This window comes from Eleginops maclovinus, chromosome 4, assembly GCF_036324505.1.
Source record: "Eleginops maclovinus isolate JMC-PN-2008 ecotype Puerto Natales chromosome 4, JC_Emac_rtc_rv5, whole genome shotgun sequence".
NCBI lineage: Eukaryota > Metazoa > Chordata > Actinopteri > Perciformes > Eleginopidae > Eleginops > Eleginops maclovinus.
In genome coordinates this window covers 19,567,886-19,585,033 of record NC_086352.1, presented here as the reverse complement: position 1 = coordinate 19,585,033, position 17,148 = coordinate 19,567,886, and the positions used below count along the sequence as shown (strand labels likewise).

The window sequence follows — 17,148 nt, the reverse complement described above, 5'->3', positions numbered from 1 at the left end:
GGCGGAGGAGGAGAGGCTGAATCACAAGGACAAAGAGCAGGAGTGTGTGAGGGACTTTATGCTTGAATGAATGATGAGGACTACAGTTCCACTTCCTTCTTCACCGGAGGATTTTTAACTGGATTACACTTCCACTTATTCAGCACTTTGATAGGGGATTGACCTCCTGTTATCAACCCCAGCCTGCAAAACTGCTCTGTGATCCATAGTAGCAAAAATGCCGGTAAGATTTTTTTTTTTTTTTGTGCATGTATTTTATTATAGGACAGGTTTTTTTTGTAAGGAATCCCCTTAATGGAGATAACATATTTCTGTAAAGCTTTTGGTGTTTGCGCATAGATTGAAGATGGGTGTGTGTGAGGCTGCATTGACATATGTGTTTGCATATGAATAATTACTTTGCCTGGGATGCTTAACAGTGCTCTTTAAAGATATTTGCAATTTGCAATGTTTCATTTAAAAAAATGACAGGTAATGTACATATTTGAATTCAAACAAGTTATATTATTGCTATACATTGACTGATATTGTAAAAGTACAGTAAATCTCTATAATTACATTATTAAACTAAATACAGTGTTACAATGACAATGTTCAGTCACTATTCATAGCAGAATGAGGAAATAAAATGGAGATTGAGCATATAGTCAAGTGATGAAAGTCCTTGCATTTGCAGCATTACAGAACTGTGTGTATGTGGAGACGTTCCCAGGAAAAAACACAAGCAACTTCACTATTTGTACGTCTAGGAAGTGAGATCAGAAATCCCACCTGCAATTACCACCTATCACCATAAGTGCCGCCAAAGACAACAAACGAAGACCTATGAGACTAATACATTTAATCAGCCTATTGCCAATTGTCTTAATACATGTATTTCCTAATAGACACATTTATACGGCAAATTAATCCCCAAATCAATGGAGCTTGTTAATCACAAAGACACTGTTTATATTAATTGGAAACTTATTTTGCCATTTGTTCTCTCTTGATGTACACATGCACTGACTGGCTCATACCTGCATGCACTTAAGCACACAGATACACACTCCTCTGTCTATTTGCAATTGTTGCAGTCATTGTTTTGCATTATGATACACCAATGAACATATACATTGTTTTTCTTCAACACGAGCCGCATGTTCCTTGATTAACTCCGAAAAGATAACATTCACAAAAAAAGATTCTGACAAACGTTCAAAATGATCATTTAAATGAAGAATATCTGTTGAAAATGAAATATAACTGTGAGGACGAAACTGCCACGTGGATTCCTGCTCAGTGTCTGATCGCTCAGGCATGCAGCAGCTGTTGCATGAGACTGGGACTCACCAACAGAATGGAAATGCACCCACATACACACACACACACGCACTCATATATGACAAGGATTCAGAAATTAGTTCAACATTCATCTGATGAATTTGGTAGATCACAATCTGCAAGTTATTGTGTTGCCATAAACCTCACAGGTTATTAATAAGATACTTAATGGGTTAATACTTTAGATGTAAGGACAAAGGGAGTAGACCAAAGGTTAGGCCATGAGGGTTAACAGTTGATTATTTAAAGGACTTAGAAAACACTTAAATTCAAAGTATTTTTAAATAAGTGAGCTGCTATGTAAAAAACGCTGGGTATGACAAAAATATTGTTCAGTCACCAGGCAGGATCAATGGTCTTTAAATTTAAATTAATTATATTAGAATGTCTGATATATATCACAAAACATGAAAATAGTTCATTATAATACATGTAGTTTTTAAAATGGGTATAAAATACTAGACTTGGACTGTGAAAGAAGGGTGCCTTGAACAATAAAATACTTTTTAAGTTAATAGTTCATGTTTTTTTCATCTTCAGTGAAGGATAAGTTAAAGTACAGTTGAGAGGAACCACATTAAAACAAAAGAGTAACAGTTGTTATGTGAGCGTATATTTGTTTGTGTGTGTCATAATGTGTTGCTTGGGTACTTCCCTGACAAACACAAGGGAAACAAACACAGACAGAATGACACATGTAAACAGAAAGTTGTCTTTCTGCTCATGTGCTGTGGCAGACAGCCTCAAGCGGCGCTGAACCACCCTGTCCATCATTACTGGAAATGACCCTTCTGTGCACCAGGCGACGGGCCTCTGACCGAGCCCCCATGGCCTGCCTGCTTCTGCCTGACCCTTCACTGAGGGACAAAGCCCTGTCAAAGGGAATTAAGTGCATACATGAACAACCTACACCCTCGTGCAGCTATTGAAGAACAATGGTCTGAAGAGAACGATACACTAGACATTAAGGGAGCAATGTTCAATATAATTCAAACATGTGATCTAATGCGGTTAATGGATGATGATTTAGCAATATTAGTTAGAGCTGATAACTGGGTTTGCTCAGTCGTGATTGCATGTCTGGTCTTAAGTCCAAATCCAGTAGGCCCTACTCAGATTTAATGACATTCAGTAAATTTATTTATGACCCCGACTGTTTCTCTTCCACCAACTTGACGCTGACATTTGTGGTGTAGATGAATTATTTCTTGAAAATAACCTAATGGATTTCCATTAAATCCAAAATAATCTTAATGACACAAATATCTCTTTATCAGGGACCTACTTGATGGATGAGTTCCATGTGGTTGATAGCTTTTCATGTTAATGAATTGTGCTGATTCCTATTGAATGGATGCCTTTCATGGTCACCAGAAGAAGATAGTCCCATCATCATCTCAAAATGTATTTAGTGATGTGTTACATTCTGCTTGAGAAAAACTATGAACAACAGCTGCATTACGCAAGATTGAACAAGATGTGATTTGTTGCAGATGACAAGGCTGATACTTCCCCTCTTCAAATTGCACTGGTTGAAGTTTAGGTCATAAATAGATATTTTCATTTTATTTCTCAGAGCTGATTTCCTACAGTAAATGGGTGTTACTAAAACAGAAGTGAACTAGTTTTAGCTGTGGGTTAATTCACATTGTGTGCTCTCTGAGCGTTAACAGCACCACAATAGTGTGTGTAATAATGACTTAAAATAAGCATATTAAAAGGGGATGCACATCTGCATCGACTGGAAAGCAGAGTCAAAGGACTCTTATCAGGTTTTGGAACACATTTATAGATTATTCCTGAAGTGAAAACATAAGGGGGAGAAAACAACAAGAAAAAAGAAAAATCCTCTCACTGTTTCATTTCTGTTCACATGTTGTCCTTCGATGTTGTGTAAAGGTTGAGTATGCAATCAATACATAATCCTCAATTTTGTTCACTCCCAACGGTGGTCCTAAAATGAAAGAAATAAACCCCTGATACACTCCATCACATTTGTTTTTAAAACCTCAAAATAAACAACATGCACACCTATCGTGTAATTAACGTTTATGAAACACCTGTGTATCAGGGGTTTATTTCGCAACCCTGACGGATAAGTGGGAGAAGATGGATGGATGGAAACACCTTAATTGGATGAATAAATAGGCCCTTTGGTGCCTGTATAAATATAATCGTTAACACACAGACACAATACAAATACTTTTCATTTACTGTGACTCACACTTTCCGAGGATATCATAGCTCCATGTCCTTGGTGCATAACAATCCATAAATCCGTTTAGATATCATTAGGAAAAAGACGCTCCTTTATAACTCAAGACCTTGAAAAACATCACTTTTATAGTATTACAGTAATGATGGTTTTCCTGAACACACAGGGTTACAATGCAAAGCGCAACCTCCTATAGCTAATTCGGGGCGTGCGTGTGCGCGAACGCATGTATCTAGCTCTCAGATGTCTTCCTAACTACGCCTGAAGTGTTGCCACAGGGAAGATCTCTGCCTGTCGGCTTCACTCAAAGTAAAGGAAAACAGCACCGTAACAAAGTTCATCCTCTCTTTACCCGTAAAAAAAACTGACTTTTCTTTTATTAACGGTGAAATTAAGAGAAAAGGAATTACTCTGTTATCCTTAAAACTATTAAAATACCATCAAGTTTGTAAGCCAATAATTCTGGAAAAGGTAGAACACCGTTTAATTATTTACTTCATAAAATTCCTATTCACTCAACATCTTAACTTATTTTTTTAAGTAGCCTATTCAAAGAACGCTGAAACTTGATCTACCATTTTCCTGAAAATGTTTTGTCTTTCTCTCCCACCACCTCTCAGGGGAATTGGGTTTTTACTTCAGTTCTTTAATATTTAAAAGTTATTTAATAACGTTAACACTCACAACACTCCTTTATAAATCTTGGCCTTGGAGATATGAAATATTACCAATGTAGATTCAGCTAAATTCTTGCTAACCATATGTTCAGCGAGAGAACAATAAGGATGACAGGTTTCCTCCCAATATGACCAAACAGCAACAAACATCAATAAATGAAACCACAGAGGATCATTTTTGCCAAACCAATAATCAGGCAACACAATCTGAATATTAAAATGAACAATTTTTCTATGTATGGCGCTTGAAGCATGGTTAAACCAAAGCAAAAAAAGAAAGAAACTTTGGCATCAGTTAAGAAGTAAAGATTAATTGTTGGTTTGAGACAAAAGGCCAACCAAATCAACACATTCCTTTTTTCACCCAAAGCCCTCTGTTTGGGGTGCTGGAGAACCTGGGCCCTCTTTAACTCAAGAACATAAAAAACATTGTTTCATCAACCAGTTACTTTAGGACTTCTCCTAATTTTCATTAAATGTTTTATAAACATGATTTTGAAGTACAGAAGTAAATTCTCATACTATATCTGTTTGTGGTCTCAGAGACATGTAAAACACACAGTTATTTCTAAATTTGTGATTGGTGGTAACAGCACTATTCATCCCAGTTCCTAAAATAGTCCCACGTTAGGATTAGAAGAGAAGAGGAGCGAGACCTGGTTGGATTGACCCCAAACTTAATTAACGTCACCTTAATTAATGTGCCTTCCCAGTTCATGGCAAAGGATTATCATTTCAATACTTTCCTTTGGTGTTATGTAAGATCTGAAGATGATTCATTTACTATTATTCGTTCACATACAGCAAGGGCAGTATGTAGAGAGGAAGTGAGGCCATTCGAAACATCAAACAAGGGTTAATTCACAAGGAGCCCCTGCTGTGCCTTTAGTTAAGTATGCTTGAACAGATTGCTTAGTGAAGGACACGGATACAGATGTCACTGCCTATTGAGCAACTACAAACAGTCTTGGAGAAAGACACATCATTTCATGCATCCTCTCTAAATGTCCAAGTGAATACCAAGCTTACATATACAACAGTTGAGACACTACTGACAGTTTTATTAATACAACAATCAGGTAGTCATACGACACAGTGCTCAAGCTGTGTTCTCACCTGAAGCACAAACAGAGCTCATCCAGATATTGCATTTTTTTGAAGAGCATAAGCTGTTTAATATGGGCAAGCTGTAACTCGAGAACATTCACCTGCCTCTGAACAACATCCTTGGGAAATCAATTCAGTACATATCTTTTCTAGGAGACATGTGGAAATGCGAAATATTTGCTGACCAATAATACAAACAGTATGTATCCATTTAATTATATATGCTCTTAGCACTGCATATAAAATGTTAAAGTAAAACAAGAGAGGTCTGTCAAGTTCATTATACTATATACTCTTTTACATACAATTATTTTTTATTCGTACATCATTTGAATTGGCAGTCTGTAGCAATAATTCCCAAGTGTTTTTTTCCACCAGCCTCTTTGATTGTCATTTGAAGAGGAAAGACTGATATTCTAATTCAAAGAAATCAATCATGTGACAATGAGTTGTGGGGCATGTCAAATGTTGCAACCCTTTCGTATGCAACACTTCTGAGTCTTAATTCAATTCTGAACAATATGCTTTTTTTTTTTTTCTGCTTATTGAAAACCTCATTAAACTGAGGCTTATTCATAGCTGAGAAAGGTCTTGTAGCATTTACAAAGACAGAGTTAGCACCTGAAATGTTGTTTTGCTCTGAATATGTCGACCCCTGTTACCTTTTTTCTCTTGGATGTGTGTGCTATGCTGCTCTCCTGCTCAGTGAACAACTTAAGTGATTGAAGGATGGATGTATTTAGTTGTCATCTGAGAGAAAGACATTTGGTTCCTGAACTAAGAGTCTCTTCTTGGATCAGCATCGCTTCCAACTGTGGCAGGGCACAAGAACATCATGTTACCACAACACAGAAGTAGAAAAATCACTGTCAGTACGCTGTTTGGAAATCTTGAATATAATACCAACATTCATGTGTGTTTTTTGGCACAGAAGACTGTATAATCTGAGGAAATGTAGCTGTATATCTAAAACATTTGAAGGATTAAATGCACCCTAACCACCCTGCCTTAAAACATGAAGTCGACCTAGTATTTTCAAGTTTTTAAGTGTCATAGTTTTACTCCTCCATACACTTTGTGAAGTATTGTAACATGTACATAACATAACTATAAAACAAATTCAGAGAGGATGAATGTAAAGATATGAAATAAATATTTAGAATCATATTGATTAACATCAATGTTAGATTCATAAGACACTCACATATTCCTCTGTGTAGCCTGATAAAGTTGTCTTTCAAAAGTTCTAAGCCAAGAGCCTCTTAACTTAATCTTTTTTAGCATTGATGTGTAGATTATACAGATTAATACGTTATAAGCAAGATGTACAAGTAGTTTCTTTAAATGAAGAAATGTTTCAAGGGACATGTTTTTCTAAAAGCCAATGCTAGAAACTAGCCATGCATTTGAAAGGACTGAACATGAAATCCTCTACATGCAGATTATAGATGAAACATATTGTAGAGGGCAGATCAAAATGTCAACTGTAATTAAATCCTTTTAAATACAAAATGGGCGGACCTGTTGCCCCCTAAAACACCAATTCAGAAAATTGGTCTGCACTTATGGTTAGATCATGTGAAATGTTCTGTAACAGAACAGTATTCAGGATCTGTAAGCTTGTGATTACAGTTCACCTAGCGATAATGTGTAGGCTTTTGTATTTTTTTCCAACTTGCAATGTCCAGTTTAATCATTTTCGAAATAACTATAGAATGAATGACTGCGTGAGGGAAGGCTCTTTGAAGGTGTTGTTTTATGCAGGGTGATTTAAAACAAAGAGTGGGATTGAACACAACTGTTCAACAGTGGTCCCAAAAGTAAAGCCTGATGTAACCTGCAAGTTTGAGGGTGTGTTGAATTTCAAGTGAATGTTTGCCACAAAAGTAAGTTTCACATGTTTGACATTCATATTAATGACATACGTGCTGCTCATAACAAGTCTGGATCAACATTTGGACAGACAATTCAACTGCCTCCATATATTTTTCTTTTTTTCTCCCAGTTTAGTTTCCCAGTCAAGGACATGGTCTCCTGAGTGGCCCTATCACCTACACATCACAGGGGTAAGACCAGTCTATCCCGGGCGATGACAGCGCTGCTTTACAACGTAAGCGTTCCTGGGAATACAGCTGCTCAGCTGCAGGCCACATACTCTCCCTTCAACCTGAGTGCAGCAGCAGCTCAGGATGCACTCGGCTCAGGAAAGTCACTGGCCCCATTCTGCACCATCTGTTGCTGTGGATATGTCAATCGTACCTTGGCAGTGGTGTTCATGGTTATCCTGGCCTTCGCCATTGTGGTTGGAAATGTGGTCATCCTTACTGTCTTTGTGCAAACGAGGCAGTACCGAACACCACAGGGATACCTAAAAGGTAGATGTATTATTTTGTTTTCTTTCAAAAGTTATTTGAACAAACCAATGCAATGTAGATATGCTTACACATTCCACAATACCTTCCTCTGATAGAAATTCAATATTCATTTTCAAAATTGATAAATGGCATAATGGAATTTCATATAACTATAATATCAATGTTGTTATACAATAATAATACGAATGTATCATCCTGTCAATACCACAAGAACTTCTAAGGTCTAAATCCTATTAATTGTTTATTAATTGCAGTACCTTTTTGAATGCCAACATTGGATAATTGTCATTAAAAAGTGAAGTTTTAACGAAATGAGCTGGAAATGTGTTGACAAAAAAACTGTCCTGAATATGTCCTCCTAGCCCTCTTACTCTTTTTGTCGCTCTCTGACAGTGTCTCTGGCCATAGCAGACATAATGGTGGGCGTCCTCGTTGTCCCTTTCTGCGTCTACACCGAGATCTCTCTCATGTTGACCAGCTCACCTCCGTCTTGGTACCAGGGTAGTTCTACTTTCCTGAACACCTCTCTCGGGGGACTGGTGAGCACTTGGCAGCCCTGCCTGCTGATTGGCCCCGTATTTGCTGGATGCACCTTTGTCTCCATCAGCACTATCTTCCTCATGACGCTGGAGAGAAGTGTGGCCATTCTACGACCTCTCCACAAGGATGCCTTGGTGACCGGGAGAAGAACTCTACTGCTCATCCTGCTCTCCTGGGCTGCCAGCTTCCTGTTGGCTCTCGCACCCCTCATCTTCAGCAGCAACTTCATTTTGGAGTACAATGAGTGCAGTCGTATGTGTAACTACACCCCTCTAATGTTCAGGAGCCAGCTGCCACCCGATGCCAACATTTTGCTGTTATTCCCAGCATTTGACTTCACACTGCTTGGTGGGACATTAGCAGTTAACATTGTGTCTTTTACAAGCATCAGACGGTACTCCCAAAAACGCAAACTGCTCTCAGAAGGGAGTCTGAGTGACGGAGCGGGAGGAGGAGGTGCGGGAGGGTGCTCTCACAGGCCCTCCTTTTCAGACATTAAAGCCGCCAAGACAATAAGCATACTCACATTTGCCTTCACAGCATCATTCTCTCCCATCGCAGTGTTTGTGCTCGGGAACGTGGTGGGATACACCTGGTGTAACTTTTCCTTTTTTGCCTTCTGGATGCTGACAGGAAACAGTTGCTGTAACGTCATTATCTACAGTGTCAGGGACCATCGCTTCAGGAAGGGTTTGAAACTGCTCTTTCAGCGAGATCACTCCCCCCCACATGCTGAGAAGTCCTGAGGGACTTGAAGTTGCTTTCCATTCATTTTATTTTAAAAGGAATAACTTGGCATATTGCGAATATGTCATTTCTTGCTGATAACTTCTGTATTGTACATATGTACTTAGAGGCAGGGGGTTATATATTATATACAGTATATATTCTACATTTTCTGCTCTTCTTTGTTTTAACAGTTTTTGTACAGAATAATAAGCAAGGTTTACTGTGCTCATTTTCAGTTTTAAACAAGCTGGTTAGCACATTTTGTTACCTTTTGACAGAGCCATGCAAAGCAAATCTAGATTACTTACTAGATTGAGCTACATTTTGACAGTGTTTATCCGAGAAGAGAGTGGTTATATTTTTATATAACCTGACTCTTGGTAAGAAAGTGCATGTTCTGAAATGTCAAACTTTACTCTTAAATTCAAATGTAACACCATATTAACAAACAAAGGTCATTCAAACATGAATTCATGCAGGGATGCAACTTTTTGCTCTTGAACCTTTTAAATTGTAGCCTTATTAAAAGTCTTTCCCATATCCATATTTGTCTTTGAAAAGTGTGTTGCGGGACCAAAAGTGTATCTCCAGGAGCAGCACCAATATTGGTTCATGTTTTATGTCAGTGGAGGGGATATTAATCGATATTAATCCTGCCACTGTGTCCTCTTTGAGTTATTGCATATAAATGTCAGCCAGCAGTCTAAATCTTAAATTAGATTCGGTTTGTGGGACTTACATTATTTTTCATCATATTGCTTTAAAACGATCAAAATGGATTTTACCAGTTACAATGTAAGCCATTTGCATTGTGCCAAATGTAAAACAATGTACATTTTGTCCAAGCTTTATTTTAAAGGTTGGACAAAATTGAAGGTTGGATAATATTGTGTTTTCTGTAATTTATGTGAATTAAATGATGATTTTTACATCGTTTGAGTCAGTATAAAGTTTACTGCTTTAACAAATAAACTATACTATAGTCTATACTATAGACTAAATGAAAAGGATGCTTACAGCGAGACATAGGATAAAGAGCATGATTATAGCAGGCCTTCATACTGCGCCTATCATTCAGGTTATATATATAAATATATTTTCACAATTGTTGCAATGTTGCATGTAATTCTGTCCTAATAAAAATGCCTTTTGATATGGTACCAGCAGAAATATCAATAAGCATATTTCCCAAAATGTAAACCTTTTCCTTTAAATCAACTGATTGACAATCCCATGCATGTTGATGAAATACTTTTGTTTAAATACAAATGGTGCTGTTGTGTACTGCAAGTTGACCCTCAAAAACACATCTTTTTTGATGTCACAATCAGGGAAAACTTTAAGTTCTTCAGCATCCTGACTATGATGGTTCTGTGTAAGAAAACAAGTGATTATTATTGTGCTGATGTTAAATCACTGTACAGAGTTGTATCAGTAGTGCATAATTCATCATGGGTGATTGCATCATTTTGCATCAGATTGCATTATAATAAATGTGTTTGCAAACATTTCATTTGTGAGTTTTAATGAGGTTCTGTGTGACAGTAATGCACTCAGCTCACTGCTGTTATATTCACAACCTCAGCAATTAAAACGGAGTCAGCATTTTGACTTAACCCCACTGGGATCAGATTTGTTATGTTATGTAATGTGGAGAAGCACCCACTTGTTTTGCCTGCACCTTGTGCAGAAAAACACACTCGTCCTCTTTTGTGTATGTAGCCCTTAAAACGTTTTTTGCTCATTTGAAGCTGATGCAATTGCAAGATCCTTGCTGTTCTGAATTTGTATTCTCATTGTTGATTTAACTTCTTGTAAGTTGCTTTGGATAAAAGCATCAGCTAAATGAAATGTAACTTTTATTAAAGGTTACGTGAAATGGCACATCCTCGGCCTAAAGATGTAATGATAATAATAATACATAAGATTTATATAGCGCTTTTCCTAATGCTCAAAGACGCTTTACATAAAATCAAAACAGAAAAATTTAGAAAAAGAACAAAAGTCCTAAATGCGGAATAAAATGGGGGGGAGGGGAGTTGATTCGATTTTGAAAGCTAGATTGAATAAGTGAGTTTTGAGAGATTTTTTGAAGGATTCCAGAGTGTTGGGTTTTCGGATGTGACTGGGAAGGGAGTTCCAGAGGGTGGGGGAGGCTGCAGCGAAGGACAAACCTAATGCCATACAATTGTATTAAAAGGTAGTTTGAAAAGATAAGGAAATGTGTTTTTAAAATGATAATGTTTGTATTATCTCGCAATTTGAGAAGACATTGGAGAGCAAGGTGGAAGAGGTTAGAGGCAGACTGCCAATGTCTGCAGTGATGTGATAAAAAGCATACTCTACCTTGAGTACCGAAATAAAATACATTGATCCGGACCTTGATGTGAGGCAGACTACGAGTGAGAAAGGCAAGACTGAAAAGACAGTGGAGGAAAAGGCCAGAAACAATGAAAGAGAGGGAATAAATTAAGGATCTTTGCAACCAAGAAGCCTTTGTACAGTATGATTCACAAACACCATATTTATATATATATATATATTATATATAGTTTTTGCATATTCATGTGAACAGCCTGATCTGTATTGACAGTGCAGACTCACTCATGAATCACTACCTTATATCCATATATTACAGGTCTATGAATCATGCTCTTTGTTCCTGGTGTCTTTGGAGGCTATTGGCTGACAACATTACTCACTGTCCAAAAGCGTTCATGCACGAACTACTGTGGTAGTAGATTTACTCACATGGTTGTGGAAAATTTGCAGAATTCACTTCAGTGGCTTTTCTCATTACCTCCTGAGGTCTGAACGTGTTGTATTACATTACTTTAGCTAGATAAGACCAACAGGTCAGTTTAATGTCTTATCAATGAGCCTGGTTGTATTTACCTTCCTCTGGGCCAAAATCAAAGGTGAATGCACATTTTAGAGACTCTTAATACTCATGCGTTGAACATCCCCTAGAAATTATGTTAATAAAGTACTAATTCGCAATGGCCATAACATATTTACAGATACGTAATGGAGGGGAAAGTGTGTTTTCAAACAACATTATGAAGAAAGGATGTATAACGGCATCAAGCTGCAAAATGTTCATATGTGTAAGCATTTCCTGACAATGTAAATCATAAATCTGATCTAATACACCAACTTTAACATCCATGTTCCAAATTACACCCAAATGTATTTCAGTGGAATAGCATGAAACCAATGTGCGCCTCATTGTATTCGGGTATGTGTTACAACTAAATGGGGATTTCATTACAAAATATAGCTCTGTAGCGCTTCTATTGGTTAAAAATGATTTTTACAATAACTATGTTTTTGCAAAATAAATATGACAAACAAGTTTAAAATATATAAATATAATGACTATTAATCCGGGTCTTTTGAGCTGAACTCATGACCTGTTGACTGCTGACACCTTTAAAAAGCAGCTCTCTGTAGTTTGTGTAAACAAAAGAAGATTTGAGATATTTAAAGAATAGTAATTTAGTGTTAATCTAAGAAGCTGCGCCTACCTCAAGTCTGTTTAAGGTTAAAATGTAAGGATAACTTTTGATATTATGACAATGCTGTTTGTGATTTCATAAATAGAGCCTAAGACAATGCAGTTAACCACTCACTCGACACCTCAAAGACACTATGTACGTACGTAGGGAACAATAACGTCTGCCTCACTCTGTTGCGTAGGGAAGACTGTGTCGTAAACAATGTGCGTAAATGGCAGTTACTTTAATGTCATGTGTCACAGATCGTGACTGAAAACCCTGGAGGGAATTTGATCAAAAGGTGTGTTGAAGTGCAGGAACAATCCGACAAGGAAAACACAAATTCAGTCCCTTATAAGAGAGCTAAACATAGAACCTCGAGACTAATTTTCAAGTTAAAAAAAATCAGGATGAGGGTTATTTGCTAGTCAGAATCATTTAAATGTGGTCAAATGTCTGGGGATAGTGCGCTTGAGCTCACTCTCAGACCAGCTGCCTTGAGGAAAATAAAAAATAAACTGAAAATTGTTAAAGGTAGGAGTGGATTTTAAGTAACATAACCACATAATAAATACATGTCCATCTGTCATATTGTGTGAGTCCTAGGGCAACAGCAGGGAGGCCTTCTTATCTATTTTTGACAGACTACCGTATCACTATATTTACACCACAACAAAACAAAGGTGCGAGCAGACAGACAGAAAGACAAATACACACACGCACGCACGCACGCACGCACGCACGCACGCACGCACGCACGCACGCACGCACACACACACACACACACACACACACACACACACACACACACACACACACACACACACACACACACACACACACACACACACACACACACACACACACACACACACACACACACACACACACACACACACACACACACACACACACACACACACACCTTACTGCCACCAGCAAAAGACATAGGTCAGAGCACTTTGTAGCCAAAGCAAGGTTATGTATTGTGGTCTTTCCTATTTCTTTTTTATCCTCTCCCGTTTCATTGTGCTAACTCATTTTTAATTGTCTCTCTAAGCTCTTAAGGCAAGAGATGTGTGTCAGAACTGATCAAGCACAGAGACCACCTGTGGCTGCTGTCTGTGTTTGACTCGACAGAGGAAAGGGCAAAGGCAGAGATGGCTGAGAGGGGTGATATTGAAGGGATGCTGTTTTTTGGCAACAATAAACCATAGCTGGCCAGGTGTACAGGAGTCAAACAAACTATGACATGACACTGAAGAAACATGAAATACCTTCATATCTTTATCCTCAAAATGCAGTTCTAAAGTCGATGGTATAAAGCCACCAATATTTAACTATGGCAAAACACGAGTAACCATTGTATCACTGTCCCTGACCAAAATATGTCCATTGCGAAAAGATTGATGTTAATCCAGGTATCATGTGAAGTGCTATAGTGAGGTTATCTCTTAAACATGTGGACTGGGTGCCTGTTCCCTTTAAACTTTCCTTTGCCTTATAACTTAGCAAAGTTGACTGCTTCTCTGTTTGCCGGCATTCCCATTCTTTCTCCGTTATGAATAATATATACGTCAATCAGTGGTACTGCTTAAGTGCTGTGTGGAGGGAAATTGAAAAAGCATGATTTGGAGGATGTTTGTGATTGTTTGCTGATGCAGACTTCCTCTCACTATCCTCAAAGAAAGTTTTCATCTTGAAAAAAGAAAGAGCAGAAGCTTCTCTTAAACACGAGCTTCATCACTGGCTGTCTGTCTTGCTTCTTCTCACACCCCAAGGGTATGTCACCTAGATTATTCATATCGTGGTCTAGCAGTACAAGCCTCAGACGAGCACAAGCTGCTGCTCTGGTGTTGAGTGTACCTTGAGTCCATGCTGATGCTGCCCTCTATGAATCCTCCCTCCTGTCCAATACACAGAGGCTTCCTAAATAAAATCACTGTTGCAGTTAACCTGAGAGGTCCAGTCGCTGCAGCCTACCCTCAGTCTGAGGGGTTGCTCTTTAAAATGTGTCATAGGTTTTAATGTGTTTGTGGAAGGTGGTATAATAGCACAACAGGTTTCCGGCGACAGGGCAATCATAAAATAGTTTTTTGGCTTTAAAAATGAATCATCAGTCTGTCACATCCAAATAAATAAATAAACACTGTAAAATATTATGTATTATACATTTGAAAAACTTGAATCTCATTTTGCCTTTTAAATAAACCTTTAGTTTTCCCTGTATATATATAACAGATTATGAGTAAAGCCTCAGTAAAGATGGACAGAGTTTGTTATATTTTTGTCACAGAGCTCCTAAGACTTTGCCTTTATGGTTAACATAGCAGCCACTTCCAGGTTACATGATGGTTATCTCTGATGCCTTTCAGCCGACTTGTTTTACGCTTTCTTGGTCTAACGAGAGCTGAAGTCCCATATGGCTGTACTGCACGGCTGACAGTGAGTGGGTGTTTGCTATGTCGGAAACGAGAGTTATGTAAAACCTGAAAGAACGTCAGGACAGTGCTAAATATAGAAGAGGTTAAAAAGTAATATTTGGGAAACCTCTGAAGTGGGACCGTTGTACTTTTGTTTCCGTCTTCCCCTGCACTTTGCTTTATCCTCTTTCTTCAACCAAATCTATACATCTTCTTTTCCATCCTTTCCTTTGTTCCTCCTCCTTTCTTTCATTTATATACTTCTAGCTTCCCTCTGCCTTCTGTGTGTTTTGTATGTAAGCACACACTCTCGTCAGCGGTAATCAGTTAGGGCAGTTTGTCCCTCCATCACACCTGTGACTTCCTGTAGCTAGAGGCTTCTCGGTTTGAAAACAGCCATCTGCAGAAGGACACTTTGCTGAGAAGTTCAGTCACACTGCACCGCAGGCATGTTCTCAAAATGTGTCAAGGTTTATGGTGTTCAGATATAATGACACAAAATTGGCCTTATTTTCTACTAGGCTTTTATCTTCTTTTATACACCATACAGACACAAATCTACTGTTCTGTACATTGTGCACCCTAAAGACCTTTAGACTGAACCTCACTGTAGAGATGAAAAATAAAGGAAAGACTGTGTCCAGTGCTTGCAACATGGCTGCATTGTGGTCAAAGTGGATAGTAATCTTTGTGCAACTCGGCTCTCATTTGCATTATGTGAAGTGATGCAAGACAAAGAGGGTGTGGTAAAGCTGGTTTAAACTGTTGAGGTACTGATGTGGGTTTGTTTGGACAGGATCGTCTAACCAAATAGCAGTACGCAGTCAAATGGTCTCCTCTAAATGTTAGTGACTCACCCACATTTGTCAAGATATGAAATAAAACCAGGTTTGTAATGTCGGGAAAAATGTCTTATAGGATAGAAGTATAATGAGCTATAATGACTACACAAGCACGTAGGAAAAACAGGCGCTAAGTGAGAGACACTTTTTTCACACAAATTGTGCATGATGCAGATTAGAAAATACTACCAGATGCTTTTGCTGAATCAGATGCAATTATGTAGCCTCACCTTGATTCTGCAAGTGGTTAACATGCAGTAAGTCAGAATGAGAAAGCCTTTATTCACCATAAATTGCGGGATAAATAAATGCTTTCTGATTCTGAAGCTTTTGCAGCCGGAAGTTCATATGTGATATTCTTCATACATATACGTTCAATGTTATTAATCCTACATTGATGCACACCATTAACCACAGTGGCCTTAACCCTGTGGGGGATTAGTGAAAAAAATGTCATCTAATTCAATAAACTAAAGTTACCAACATATAATTGACAATTAATATGTATTAAGACAATTATTATCTAATTCTCACACCATTTTTATTTTAACGATGCTCTTACTTAAGCATGTGTTAAATACAATCCTTTAGATAACTTCCAGGTTGTAAGTGGAATGGAACAGTAATGCTTATTTGTTTGCCCTGACCTCGCAGCTACCGCCTCCTCCTCATGGAAATGAAATAAACCTGCAGCTCTCCGAGTTACATGATCATAATCCACCTTGTCCTTGTATTTTTCACCTATGTTCCACAATTTGTAGAGGACCTTGTTGAATTCAAGACCATTACAGTTCAATAATGGTTTTCCAGGACTATTTGCTATAAGCCATTTCAGAATACATTTCTATAGGATGTGCTGTGGAAAAGTGGGTGCCACAAATGATGAGGAGTGGGATAATAGAGCTCCAGTTTATCCTTTGCTCTGCAATGAATACGCAGGGCATGCTATCAGCTGTTGCATGTGTGTGCGCCTCTCGCCTCCAGGAGACAATGGTGTTTTCAGAGGAAATACAATAGTCACAATCTTCAGCAAATGGAACTCTGGATGTTTGCATTTCTTATTGGTGGCAATAGTCTTTTAATAATTACATTTCATTCATAGCTGTTTGTATACCAAACAGGATTCACAAAAATATTACTATGAGGTTACTTTGAGATTTAAGAACTTCTGACTAGATATATTTTTCTGAACCATTCTCAATCCCAAAACATAAACCATGTACGGGGTCTTTGGCAGCTTTTCTTTATTTTTAAGAGTCTAAGCAGATATATACAATCATCTGTATCCCGTGGGCACTTATAGATCAGGCAGTTTTCTCTGCCTTCTTCACAGATTTGTTTTTGGCTCATATGTGAACGGCCTTTTTCATGCTTTCATGCTCTGGCTCTGAAATTATTCTCTATGGTTGCTGTCACAGTT

The 17,148-nt window shown here is 38.1% G+C and overlaps 1 protein-coding gene across 2 annotated transcripts; it reads left to right on the top strand.

Moving 5' to 3' along the window:
* On the top strand, positions 1-10,476 carry LOC134863393 (adenosine receptor A3-like). Of its 2 annotated transcripts, none has more exons than XM_063881889.1 (3): positions 1-223; positions 7,328-7,697; positions 8,109-10,476. In XM_063881889.1, the coding sequence occupies exons 2-3, from the start codon at positions 7,412-7,414 to the stop codon at positions 8,981-8,983; spliced, it is 1,161 nt and encodes a 386-aa protein (XP_063737959.1). In that variant the 5' UTR covers positions 1-223; positions 7,328-7,411; the 3' UTR covers positions 8,984-10,476. The 2 variants fall into 2 exon arrangements, with proteins under 2 accessions (XP_063737959.1, XP_063737958.1); XM_063881888.1 differs by having other exon boundaries at positions 8,091-10,476.
* Positions 10,477-17,148: the final 6,672 nt, after the last annotated feature.